The sequence below is a fragment of the Equus caballus genome, chromosome 4, assembly GCF_041296265.1.
Source record: "Equus caballus isolate H_3958 breed thoroughbred chromosome 4, TB-T2T, whole genome shotgun sequence".
In the NCBI taxonomy this organism is placed as follows: domain Eukaryota; kingdom Metazoa; phylum Chordata; class Mammalia; order Perissodactyla; family Equidae; genus Equus; species Equus caballus.
Genome location: NC_091687.1, coordinates 87,258,470 through 87,272,138, shown reverse-complemented (window position 1 = coordinate 87,272,138; position 13,669 = coordinate 87,258,470). Strand labels below are relative to the sequence as shown.

Sequence of the window (13,669 nt, the reverse complement as noted above, 5' to 3'; positions counted from 1 at the left end):
CGGACATGGCACTGCTCATCAGGCTACGCTGAGGCAGCGTCTCACATGCCACAACTAGAAGGACCCACAATGAAGAATATACAACTATGTACTGGGGGGCTTTGGGGAGAAAAAGGAAAAAAATAAAATCTTTAAAAAGAAAAATGCAAGAGAAGAAGTATGAACAATGGGGAGAAACTCAACTCCAAAAGTTGGAGGCCATTAAGACTAGAACTCCCACAATCACGATATAATCTCTTCCATACAGCACATTTGAGTGTGTTTAGCATACAAAATGTGAGGAGCTAATATATGTCATTTTTCTCCCCCAAGGATGTGTATTAGGGTGGGGAGAGGCATTGTGCACAAACACCAGTTTGCAGTCAATTAGGTTGGCAGCATATTGCATATACTGTTAGCTCAATAAAAACTTCCATTTATCACGACCTGCAACTAAGAGGAGGTGGATGGAGGGGAGCGGAAGGAGGGACACTTTAAAGATTAATGCCCACCTGTCCCTTAGACAGGAACATCACCAGCATGCTTCAGGAAGCTGAAAGCCCATACATCTCACTTAAATGGCACAAGGGCACCCAACACACACACATACTTAACACGACACCGTGACAGAAAGAAGGGAAGGTTAGAAGGGGGGAGACAAACCTCCTCTATTATAGAGGGCACGAAAAAAAGCCTGCAATCTAAGCTGAATAATGTGTGATGAAGACAGACAAGGTCATTCTGACATCTGTTTAAATGGAACAGCTTTTCCACTTGTACTCTCCCACTTGCTCAAGCTTTCCTCTTTTATTTATGTGATAACTGTGGGAGACTTAACTGGCATTTATTTTTAAATAACACAAGAGCAAAGCAATTATCCAATATCCAGACAGAAAAGAGAATAAAGAAATGTAGGAAATGAAGCTACAGTTTAAGAAGAAGGGGCAAAAAAAAAAAAAAAAGGAAGAAAAAATACAAAGACAAGTTTTGTAAGATCCATTGCTACCATAAGAAAAAAACAAGGGGCCGGCCCCATGGCCAAGTGGTTAGGTTTGTGCGCTCCGCTTCAGCGGCCCGGGGTTTCGTGGGTTCGGATCCTGGGCATGGACATGGCACCACTCGTCAGGCCACGGTGAGGCAGTGTCCCACATAGCACAATCAGAGGCACTCACAACTAGAATACACAACTAAGTACCTGGGGGCTTTGGGGAGCAGAAGAAGAAAAAAAAGAAGATTGGCAACAGTTGTTAGCTCAGGTGAAAATCTTTAAAAAAGAAAAAAATACGAAAACACCAAAATGCATCAAGGTAGGAGGTGGCATAAGATTCACAGATAGCAATAAAGATCATTAAGATGCTCCACTGGCAGCTGCCAAAAGGACAGCCACGAAGTAAGTGCGCCTCTACCTCAAAACCTGCTGAAGCCTTTACCTCACTGCCAGTGGGAAAGCTGAGCAAGAACATGAACTCCACAAGCCAAAGGAGAGTACCATCCCTGAGGCTTAATTCAGCTTCTGGAAGGCCCTGAAGCGTGGGCATGACATAAGCTTTTGGATGGGTGTATCTGGCCCTCATGTGGAGAGGTCAGCATTGTGTTTTCCAAAACAGGTGCTTGTAACTTTTCCCCCTACAGTTGAACAGCTAAAATATTGCCCTTTGATTACTCCAACAGTAATGGGAGCAGCCAAAGAATGACATTAAGGAAAACATTGTTGAGAATGCCACAGGAGATATATATAGAAATATATACATGAACAATAACTCAGCAAGGGAAGCCACAGAAAAAACAGGCCTGATACCATCACACTGGGAGAGTCACACCTGGGGAGAGGCGCACCTGTTTCAATCAGCTTTAGCAGCTACACCTTAGTCACCTGTGGCTCACAGGCCATTAGCAACAGATTTCTGGGCTTCTCAGGACTCTCAGTTACAAAGAACGCATATCAATGTACTTCACTCATTAAACAGACACACAACTTCTTGACAGAAGTCCAATTAATGTAGGTAACACTGCTCAACTTGTAACCTGCAGTGACTGGCTACAGAGAAAAAAAAGTTCAACAGAATCCCATCGCTTACAATGAACAAGGTACTACTACACCCAGGCAAGGGAGAGCTGGCTAGACACATTTATAATAAGTAATCACAAAGACCAACAGGCAAAGCCTCAGCCAGGCTTAGGAACACAACCTAACAAGAAGATAATACACTCTAATTCATCACTGCTGTGGGCTAGGCTGAGGTCTAGAAGCTTTTGTTTACAGTAGCATTTTCTTCTTGGTGCCCAAGGCAAGCTCCCAAGTGTCTGAGCTAAGATTTCCTAGCCCTTTCTCTGTTATCTCCCCAGGGTTATGTGGTCCTCCCTACACATGACCTGGATCCCCTCCTTAACCGTTAGTGACTAGGGGAGTTGAAATGGATGGTGCATGCCCCAGGAACGGGGTGAATTGATGAGCCAGCCAACGAGCCTTCCCTGGGCACCCGATGAAAATCAAGGCCTGAAGCGCTCACGGTGCCTAAGTTGGTTTTATTTCTCTCCATAGCAGTTGCTGCTCCCTGACACTGCCCACTGTTATTGTCTCCCTTTCCCACTTGCATGTAGGGAATTTATCAGTTTTGTTCATTGTTATATTCTTAGTGCCTAGAGCAGTTCCAGGCACAGTAGGCACTCACATACTTGTTGAATTAATGACTAAACCCTCTCAACTAACAAAGGTACCTATTAAGCCAGAAGAGATCCTAAATGTGCAAGGGTAACATCCTAATCACTACATAGTCATTTGGACATAGCCTTTTCAGAGCTCAAAAAAGTATCTGCATCCTCCATCCTTTTATATCATTTATATCTATTAGCTCAAAGGATGCTTACACATTTCTCCCATGCAGAGGGAACTAGAGGAAAAGAAGGCATGAGGAAATTATAATTCTTAAACTTGTCCTAAAATCTATACTTGACCTTTTTCCATTAAGACTCTCCAGTCATAGTGAGAATTAAACAAGGATTAAAAAAGGGTATTTTGGGGCCAGCTCCATGGCCTAGTGGTTAAGTTGGGTACACTCTGCTTCAGGGGCCTGGGTTCAGTTCCCAGGTGCCGAGCTACATGATAGATGGTGGCCATGCTGTGACGGCGATGGATATACAAAACAGAGGGAGATTGCCATGGATGTTAGCTCAGGGCAAATCTTCCTCAGCAAAAAAAACCAAACCAAACCAAACACACCCAAAAACAAGAGGTCTTTTAAAAATACAATTAGGAAGAAATACCTTCTAATCCACAACAATTAAAAAATGGAAAAGCAACACAGTAAGAGTTCAGGTGAAGAGACAGAAGGAGGTTTTAGGCCCTAGTTTGAATTCTGCTTTTTCCAGAATATAAAACAGGATCTCCATAGATGCATAAGCAGCCACTCTGGAAAAATTCACGTTCAGTGCCTGAAAACAAACAAGCTACAGAAAACACATAAGCTTAAGTCCTTTGGTGAATAAGCAGCCAAGCTCTTGGCACCTCTGAGCCACACAGCTCTATTCAGGGACCCGACTCACCCCAGATATGTCTGCGACTCGGTGGATAGGCACTTCCTTCTTGCTATGCAATCCTTTGCCATTCTTAATAGCTCTGTAAAGGAAGAAGAAAACACCCGATTAAAATACAAATCACACTGGGACGGGGTGGGAGGGTGGGAAAAGGGGGTGAGAAGAGAGGTCATTCACAGCGGGCTGTCACTACACAAGGCACAGCGCACAGTCCTGAGCAGCCAGGCTCTGCAGGAGTATGTGGTGGAGGGACGCAGCCTGCTCTCCTCCTGAGCCCAGTTACCAGTACTTGGCTGCTAGTTTCAGCTAACAGTGTGCCTGGTAATCAGACAGAGCTCTCAAACTTGTTTCCAAATTAAAGGCATTGTTCCAGGCACAAAAAGAAGAATCAGTTGGAAGAGCACACTCCTAAGAAACAGAAGTAATAATGTTTCTTTCTGCGTTTATTCATATGAAACATTTTAAATGCAAAATATGTAGCTAGTGTTCCAATTCTAATGGAAATAAGTTCCTCCCAGGTAAAAAGATAAGTTACCCTGAATGAAGCAATATTGTACAGAAAAGTCATTTAACAGGAGGGGGAAAAATTAGCAAAGGCTACATAAGTGACATTAAGCCTCATTTCCGATGGTCTCAGGTTATAGGAACAGTGGATTTAGCAGGGGACTCTGGGACTCCGTCACACACCTGACCACTGGGTGGTTTGCTCCAATCTCCCACCTTTTATCTCCTCATCTGTTGAGCGGTAGCTTCAAGACAGAAGCCAAAGCATCACTAGGTCTGATCACTCCTGTACCGATGAAGGACCACAGAATCAAAGGCTGAATCACTAAGTCACTCCACTCAGACACAGACCTTCAAGTGGCCTGCGAGCCTGCAGACCCAAGCAGGGAACATTTTCGTGTTGAGACTGAGAGAGATTCAGGGGTGTACCTGCTCTGCTAACTAGACTTGTTAGGGTTTCCAAATTTCAGAGAAAGGGTAGAGAAAACCGCCCAGACCAGGGTCAACATGTCAGACTCTCACACCAGCAGCCCCACTCCTACTTTTTCCTCCTCAGGCTCTTACCTGACAACCAGAAGCAGAGGACACTACTCTGCAGGTGTTTCTTTTGGATTTTTTTTTTTTTTTTAAAGATTTTTTATTTTTTCCTTTTTCTCCCCAAAGCCCCCCGGTACATAGTTGTGTATTCTTCGTTGTGGGTTCCTCTAGTTGTGGCATGTGGGACGCTGCCTCAGCGTGGTCTGACGAGCAGTGCCATGTCCGCGCCCAGGATTCGAACCGACGAAACACTGGGCCGCCTGCAGCGGAGCGCGCGAACTTAACCACTCGGCCACGGGGCCAGCCCTGGATTTTTTTTTTTTTTGAGGAAGATTAGCCCTGAGCTAACTGCTGCCAATCCTCCTCGTTTTGCTGAGGAAGACTGGCCCTCAGCTAACATCCGTGCCCATCTTCCTCTACTTTATATATGGGACGTCTACCACAGCATGGCTTGCCAAGTGGTGCCATGTCCGCACGTGAGATCCAAACCGGCGAACCCCGGGCCGCCAAAGCAGAACGTGTGCACTTAACCACTGAGCCACCGGGCTGGCCCCAAGGGTCCTAACTTTTTAAATCAAACTCACAAACCAAACTGGCTGGGCGTTGCTTAGTGCAAAGTGGTGCGGTCGTATTTCTTACGAGCTCAGGTCTTTCTCATCCTTTGCTCACCACTCCCTCCATCCCAGGGGATCCATCTCTCACTTAACTGATCTGAAGTGCCTTCTCTTCAGAAACAAACAAACGCTTTCCTTACTATCTAGTTTCCATTCCATGATAAGAGTAAGAAATCAAAGTGCAGAATTAACAAGAAAAAAAAATGTATATCATATGCTCACTCTGATCTGAACTGCTAACTGAAAGAAAGCACCTTCAAGCCCCTTGAACCCACAGTTCCTCCTGAATTTGAAGCAAAGGCTTCAATCAGCTTTAGAAATTGCAAATGGGTCAGAATTTTTCCTTTCACAGCTTACTCCAGTGATTGATCATTCACGGAGCCTGTTAATGATCACAGACCAGGGCTGGTTTTCAAGGTTGGTCCCTGGTCCCTTGGGATTTGCAAGCTAACCGCAGATCCAACTCTCCCGCCTCCCGAAACCCTGCATTCATCTGCCCGTGCCCTGTTTCTACAGCCTCCTCTGCCACCAACAGGGTCTCCCCATTTTACAGCCATAAACTCGAAGGAACAGCCTTGGAAATGAAGCCTCTGTGAGGCAAGGCAAGATCCTGCCATCCCGACTGTAACTCGCCTTCTTCAGGGTGAGGCCTGCCAAGCTTTCTGCACAGCCTCTGGGGGCACAAAACGCCGATACCCTTATCCTCTTCTAACAACAAGGACAACCAAAATAAATGGACCTGCCCTACAAACAGACGGTTTCATGTGAGAGCACTGCTGAACCCGTGGCTTTTCCTGGGGGCTGGAGAGCGTCTCATATACCAAGAGGAAAAAAAGAACATGGCCTGAGCAGTAAGTCAGAAAACAGAGGTTCTCAAGGCAAAAGCAGTGAGGTGGTAAACTAACATTCTGCTTTCTTTCTGTGACCCCAGAGTAGCTCGGTGCCATAAGCAGAAACCCAGGACTTAACCAAGATTAAACATGCTATCTAAAGGAACAAAAACCAATACCCCGAACCAGAAAACATGGATAATACTGTACATATAACATTTAAAAACAAACCAAATTCTTTAAAATTTTCTTAATGTTAAAAAGAAGAACTTATTTACGCTCTCTACCTTATTCCTAAAAAGGATATTATCAGATACTTATTTGCATTCAGGCATACATTTTGGAGAACTGTTCAAAGACTTCATCTTTTCATACTTTAGATATGATTGCTAAATTAGATCAATTTCAGGCATATACAGGAGGCAACAAGAAAGCAGCATTGTAACATCATACATATAAACTGAGAAATAGCGCTTATTATTAGTTCCTAACAAAATACAGGCAACATTGAAAGTTTATAATTTGTAAATACTAAGTACAAATAATGCCCACGTAGGAAGCACTCTGAAGTGTGAATAGTACCCCAGACCTGGACTAAACAGTGAGAAAATTTAGTCTGAGAAATTAGCTAAATGGCCTAGTTTAGCTGGGTCCCCCCTTCCCTGTGCCGAGGCTGCTCTGGTTCTTGTTTCTCTACTGATGCAATGACCCCGAGTGAGCCGTCCCCAGAAAACCACTTCAGCCTGACCCAAGGCTGATGCCACAACAAGAGCTTCACCTCCTTGAGAGTATCTGGGGGAAGTGCCCAGTGTAGAAATTCATGCACGTATCTCAGAGAGGTAATGAGCAAACACCAAGAGTGGTGGAACTGCCACGTTCTTTGCCAAAGGGAACATTCATCTTTGTTCCAGGACTATACACATATATGACATGACTGCCTACTAACTAACAGTTGTATGTATGGTAAATAAAAAAGTGGAGATCCAGATTCTGCTACCTTGTCACTACTTCTCAGTGGGGTTTCCCCTGCATCTTACCTAACCCAGTTTCTCTGGGCCAGGTTTGGCTAGCTCCCTCTTTGAGCTCTGGGAGGGTAGTCAGGTATGAGGTTTGCTTCCAGTGATACCTGCTCCACAGAGCAGACACCAACTCCCCTCCCCACACTCCTCTCTCTGCAGGCTGCAACCACAGCTCAACATCCCTTTTCATTAGGCAAGGAATGAAACGCCTGACTTCTAAACTTCTCCTGCTGTGTCTGCTTAATAGCTGCTTTCCCACAAAGGCAGGCTGGTACTCAGGCCGGCCAGGAGAAAGGAAGCAGTGGGGCAGAACACAGCCTGCTCCTCTCAGAGGCTTTCTTCTCCAAGCAGCAGCAGTACAAAGATGGCAAAGAGCAGTGGTGTCAATAATGGACAGAAATCACCACCAGCCAGGAAAAGTGAGTATATGTCCACCACCATACAAAGAGGTAACAAGGCAGATGAGGGATGAAAACTGAGCTTTCTAGGTTGCTTCTAGAAGCTTCTAGAAGCTACACTGTGGGAGAAGAACCCGATCCAGATCATTGGAAAACACTTTTCTTTCTTTAAATGTTTGCAATTCTCCTGTATGAGATGCTAGTGCCTTCCCACCAAATGATAAAGCCATCAACCATGCAAAGCCAAGTAAGGATGTTGTTTAAGTGAGATCACCCCTACTGCCTCAGCACGACAGGATTAGGATCTCAGCACCCTATATGCAAAGGAATAGTTTCCCCTTAGGTTTTGGTTTCTCTTGTTCAGGCAGAAAAACTTAACAACCAACCCTCTCCAAGGCACACACCTTAGCACGACTGACACTGTATGTCATCAGTTTATCTTGTGCCAACAAACAGGCCATGATCTTAATTCCAATTCAATGATGGTAGATAGTTATTTTGAACAAATATTTTTGTGTTTACAAAGAAAGTCAAAGGATTTATGGGTAGACCTAACCTTACCCCAATCATACAGTAGTTGTCATCTCAGTAATTCTTAACCTGGGGACATAAGTCAGCTTCACATAGGAGCCAGGGAGTGTCTATGAACTATTCTGAAATGGTAGGAGAATTATATATGAGAATTCTTCTGGGGAATAGGAACTTCCAGAGTTTCACAAAAGGAAGTACCTTCATTCATAAAAGGGATCTAAAGAAAATAAAGGCTTGGAAAGCAGAAATGACATGCAATGCAGAGGAAGAAGGGAAAAGATGAGGCAAGGGAGGCTATGCAGCCCCTGCATCCGTAATTTTGTCCATAATTTCCCTTAACAACGTTTTCTTGGTAACCATCTTTTCTTGGTAACTAGGAACCCAAATGGCCCTTAACTCTGCTTCTGCTTTAGCACCTACATCTAAAACTTCCTTCCTTCCTAACTGTACTCACCCGGCTCTTTTGTAACCCTCTTGGGCCAGGCCTTGGCCAATTTATTCCAAAATAACATCAGGAAGATTTTAACTAAATTCACTCAATCATTTTGATACTGCACACCACTGCTGCATGACTTTTCCATAAAAATCCATTTCATCATTTTGTTCCCTTACATATACGCATAGCAAAGACCACCAGCATGTGAGATCAAGTGGAAATTATAATGCTTGGCTTTCATGGGCCTCTACCATGTGATCCCAGTTTATATCTGCACAAGATTTCCACCTTACTCCTTCTAATCCAATTAGGTCCATTTTTTCCATGCCCCACACATGCAAGTTATTCACTATATATGTCCTTCCAGGTCCACACTAAAGAATGAAAAGAATGATAGGTTACCTGTAGCCTTAACCTCACCACAATCCTAAAATAGTTGTCACGTCAAGATTTCTTGATCTAGGGTCCTAGATGAGGGGCACTTTGGATGCTGGGAGTTATCCATGTGCTACTTTGAAATGGTAGAATTATATATATACTTATAGATAAATGTGTGTGCATGCACATGTGTATCATTCAGTTCAGTATGAATTATAAACTACAATATATTATTTTCAAATTGTATCATGTGTTAATCTTTATTTCTATAGCTAGACTGCAGGCCTTTTGAGGATTAGGATTCTGTCCTTAATATTTGTTATGGTATTCAACACAGAACTATGGTCACACAGTTATAAAAACTCAGGGTCACCTAGTTCAATTACGGTGTGCCTAGTAAAGCTGAACAAATGCTTGGTGACTAATGCAGATCGCTGAAAACATTTCAAATCAGAGACACGGATAATGCCAAAGTGACTGTAGGGCAAAAGACTGAGGCTTGCTGGCTCTCCTGGAGACACAGTTTCATGATACAAGCTCCAGGTCTCAGGCATGTTGGTTTCAGCATTTGGAATGGTACAAGGCAGAAGAGCTTAAAGCCTGACCTCTGGGTAGAAGCACAACTGCATCATGAAGAAAAGCCTCACATTCCCCTCCTCAAGTCTCCGAGAGCCAGAGGAGATGGGCAGAACCTGAGTGGCAGTGAGTGGCAGCAAAGCTCTGACCACCATAAATGAAATAGAGCCAAGTGGCAGGTTTTTAAAAAAGACCTACTAGACAATGCAGGATAATCGACTAAGGAGAAAGGAAAATAATTCTAACAGAAAAGATTAAAAAGCAAAACAAAGAGTGAATAACTTGCTACACTTCTAGAGCACCTCTCAGACTCTGTTTCAGGTTGCACTGATGAACGCGGTGTTTCAGCATCAACCAAATACGGACAGCAACGAAACACAGCAGTAGTAAACAATTCCTTTGGGCTTTCTACTGGTTCCTTGGCAGGGGAGGAAGCAACGGAGTCCTGACACTCAAAATAAGATACAGAGCAGGCACAGGTGCAGAATGGTAGGTGGGGGTGCTAAGATCACGCAGCTGCATTTTCAATGAAGTCAGAATTACCGATAAGATGGAGAGCACACAGACTGGAAATGAGGAAATTGAGTCCTACAGTCAAGGGGAGGTGGGTGGACTAATGAGCCAGTAGGTATTATGAGGCAGTGAGGCAAATAACAAAGACCTCTAGGCTATCATCTCATCTAAAACTAATATGAGAAGAAATGCAGACACATGCTATTGTGCTAGGGTGTCATAACAGATCTACAGTGCTTAGGTAAGAGGGGGAAAATAGTGAGTTGCGTGGCAGAGAACAAGTGGAGAAGAGGCATCACAATGCTAGATTAATGGGAAACACAAGCAAATTCCACTGAACCAGATGAGGACCAAAGGAGAAAGAGGTAGAAATGGTCACTATCAGTCTAAAGTCTTCTTGAAAGGACAAGGTCTCAGAAAGGTGAAATTAGATGCAATGATAGTTCAAAACTGCCTCAATTGCATTGGTTTTATAACTTTCCACGTCCTCATCACAAAGCCAATACTGGGCTATCAGGAAAAAATCTAGGGAAACAATCACTAATTCTATTCCAAGATAAAAGCATCATTAACATAACTTCTGAGTACGCATATACACATATCTTCCCACTTATACTTTAAGAAAACTGGAAAAAGTTTGGCCTCTTTGCCTCACCCAGAAGCAATAACTAAATGAACACTTCCTTTATGTTATTAATTTTAACATCATTTTTAATAGCTGCACAGTAAATCCATCATATGGATGTTAAATTATATTCCATAATTTAACCAATCCTCTATTGCTAGATATTTATGCAAATATAATACTTCTTAGTATTACCAACAATGCCACAAGGAATAACTTTTTAAAAAACTGTTGGGTGCCTTGCAAATTATTCCTTAGGATAAATTCACAGAAGTGGCTCTGCTGTGTCATAGAGCAACAAAGCAGTATTCTGTTTTCCATCTTCCTTTCCCAAGGCAAACCAGACAGACTATGTCTTGCCTCAAGGACTCTACTTGTGGAAACCCGTTTGATTTAGGTGTTTTTTCCCCATGCGGCCGAGATACCCATTTATATTTCTACTCCAACAATTATATTTGCAACTATTTACATGCTCATCTAAATCCCCAATAGACAGTGTGTTTTGGTTTTTATCCCCAATCTACCTGATAAAATATTTGTTACTGTAACATGAGCAAATCAGAGAAAATCTTAATGTGTCTTCTGAGTGAAAAGCAACAGACTTACTGTTTGGAAATGGTTTTTCCAATGTGAGCTACACTGACTGAGACCTTGCCTGAAAAGATTTACTGCCATCTGCTAGAGATCTGGCTCTCTGAACTTGATGCAGAAGCAAGAGGAATGGGAAGTAATCCTTTTCAACTTCTGGGCCAAAAGCTGGAGAGGGCCTCAGGGGCAGCTTCAGATAAAACAGAAACGCACAAGAGAGTTTCCAAGAAATTTAGATGCAAAGAATCCTGCAAATGAAAGAAAACTTATAAAGCTGATTTCTTCTTTAATGGTAGCTATAACATTCTGCACATTGGTGTATCAATGATTAATTATTCAAACTACAGCCCTGAGAGAAGTCTGAGGATTAGTGGAAAAGTAGCAGAGGGATATCCATGATGGAGACTCAACTCTCCAACCCACTCGGCCACCTGACATTGCAGATAAGCAAAACCAAGCAAGCACAGCAACACTCATGATTTCACATTAAATTAGCCAAGAGCTGGGGGAGGCTACTCAAAAGAAATCAAATTAAGGAGGCATGAATGCAGAGAGCATGAGGAAGGGGATGGAGACGAGAGTCAAAGGGAATAAAGAGCTGTTCAGCTGGCTTGCTGGGAACAAGTGTGGCTGTGACCACAGGGAAGGCACTAGTAGGACAGAAGTCTAAAGCTAGTCCATTCCATGGCTTGTTCTCCATTACTTATAATCATGACTGTAATTCCAATTATAACAAAGATGATTAATCTGCCAGAAAAGGACACACATTTTGATTTGTTTCACAGCGGTCAGCAATTGTTTAGGGCAGTGATTTCAAATTTTACTGTGCATCAGAATCACCTGAAGGATATGCTAAAAGAGATTGCTGGGACTCAACTCCAGAGTCTCTGATTCAGTAAGTCTGGGGTGGGGGTAGATTTAGGGGTACCTGAGAATTCACATTTTGAACACGTTCCCAAGAGACAATGATGAGGCTGGTCTGAGGACCATACTTTGAGAACCACTGGTTTAGGGAGTCAAGTTGTAACACGTTCAAGAGAGTCAAGGGTCAAGTGTTATCACTTTACTGTCACAACTTATTATGGATTAAAATTACATTCCCAGTATGATAATCTTCAAATGTATTTTGAAACCTCAAGTATTTAGGGGTTGCGTGAAAGGAGCAAGAACCTCTTACTCAAGGGAACAGTGAGATGGAAGAGAATGGACAAGCTGCTCTGGGCAGATAAATGATTGCAGCTAATCTGTGGGGGATGGGAGACTGAAAAACCAAATCATCTAGGAAGGTTAGTATAGAATGACCTCCGCTGAAGGAATACAACCAGTGCAGACTAAAGATTACAGAAAAGATCAGGCAGGGAGGATTTCTTACTACAAGTTCATTATTAGACCATGACCTGCAGAACTACCCATAGCTTTGTATGCAACGTGGCAGATAAACCTAATGGATTCTAAGTTCACCCCAAAGCCCTCACACTGGTCATCAAGATAAGTCTCACAGCTTAAGTTCTATCAGGAGGAACCGGGGGTGGGAAGGGAAGAGAGGGATAGGATGAAGAGAGTGAACAGATCCTCTTAATATCCTGAAGGAGAAAACTATTTGGAAATGGAGACATTATACAGCTCTCCAGAAGTGGCCATTTGTGCTGCCTTAAATGCAGATTGATTACTGCTATTTGGATGTTTGAGTGCATCATCTTTTCCAAAGAAAGGGAGAAGCTAAATTTCCCCACATTCAGCTGTATCGTCAAATCACTTCCCCACACCAGCTCTTTTAATACTTTCCTGTTATCATACCCACTTGCAATAGCTGATCTACCCTACTCCGCAACAGTGAACCACCCCCCAACCCCCAGCCCCACCGACACGTGCTGAATCCTATTAACAACCTCCTGACTGTGACACCCAACTGAAAGCCCAAAATGTAGTGGGATGTGTAACTCCAGGGTTAAAGAAAGCAAGCAATTAGGATATTGAAGAGAAAGAACGGCCTCCTTTCTCTGTGCTGGCTTCCAACCTGTACTGGCATGATGTAAGGCAGCTGGGTGAAGAGGGCAGACGATAATTCACCTAACTCCAGCTTTCTATGATGCTTGGGCTAAAAATCCAACAGTACACCCTGGTGTTACAGGAATCTATGATTACACAGTGAAGAGAAAAACTTCAAAATAAAGATCTGTTTTTAACAGTATTCAGTAGGATCTAGTTTTATTTAAAGAGAATTTTCACTTGTTGAGGTCATTAGATTGAAAGTGAAAAATCTTGGTTTATTTAAAGCTGTACCATTAAACTACTGAGAAGATAAGAACAGAGGCTAGATGGAAGAGATGAATTTCAGGGAGAAGCTCTCAAGAGAAAATTTAATAGAAATGAGAGGTGGAATAAAAAAGATATAAGGCAGGCAGTGTTACCACAGAGGGAAAAAACAGGAGGGGCTAAGAAAACAGGTAAGAAAAGAGAAGAAACAGGAAAAATAGCAATATCCAGAGGTACTATTAAAGTTATTTAATGTCTGTCCCTTTGTGATTGCATGCTTTGTAAAGCTTGAGTCTATTATCTTTTTTCTTCACCACTATTATCCCCAATGCCTGGGACCCAGGATACACT

The 13,669-nt window shown here is 43.0% G+C and overlaps 1 protein-coding gene across 1 annotated transcript in view; it reads right to left on the bottom strand.

The window, feature by feature from the left end:
- Window positions 1-13,669, bottom strand: part of SND1 (staphylococcal nuclease and tudor domain containing 1) — a 408,513-nt gene that overhangs the window by 169,330 nt on the left and 225,514 nt on the right. The window contains exon 14 of the mRNA XM_001502591.6: window positions 3,523-3,595. Coding sequence (XP_001502641.2) covers window positions 3,523-3,595 — 73 coding nt within the window. The remainder of the gene's footprint in view (window positions 1-3,522; window positions 3,596-13,669) is intronic.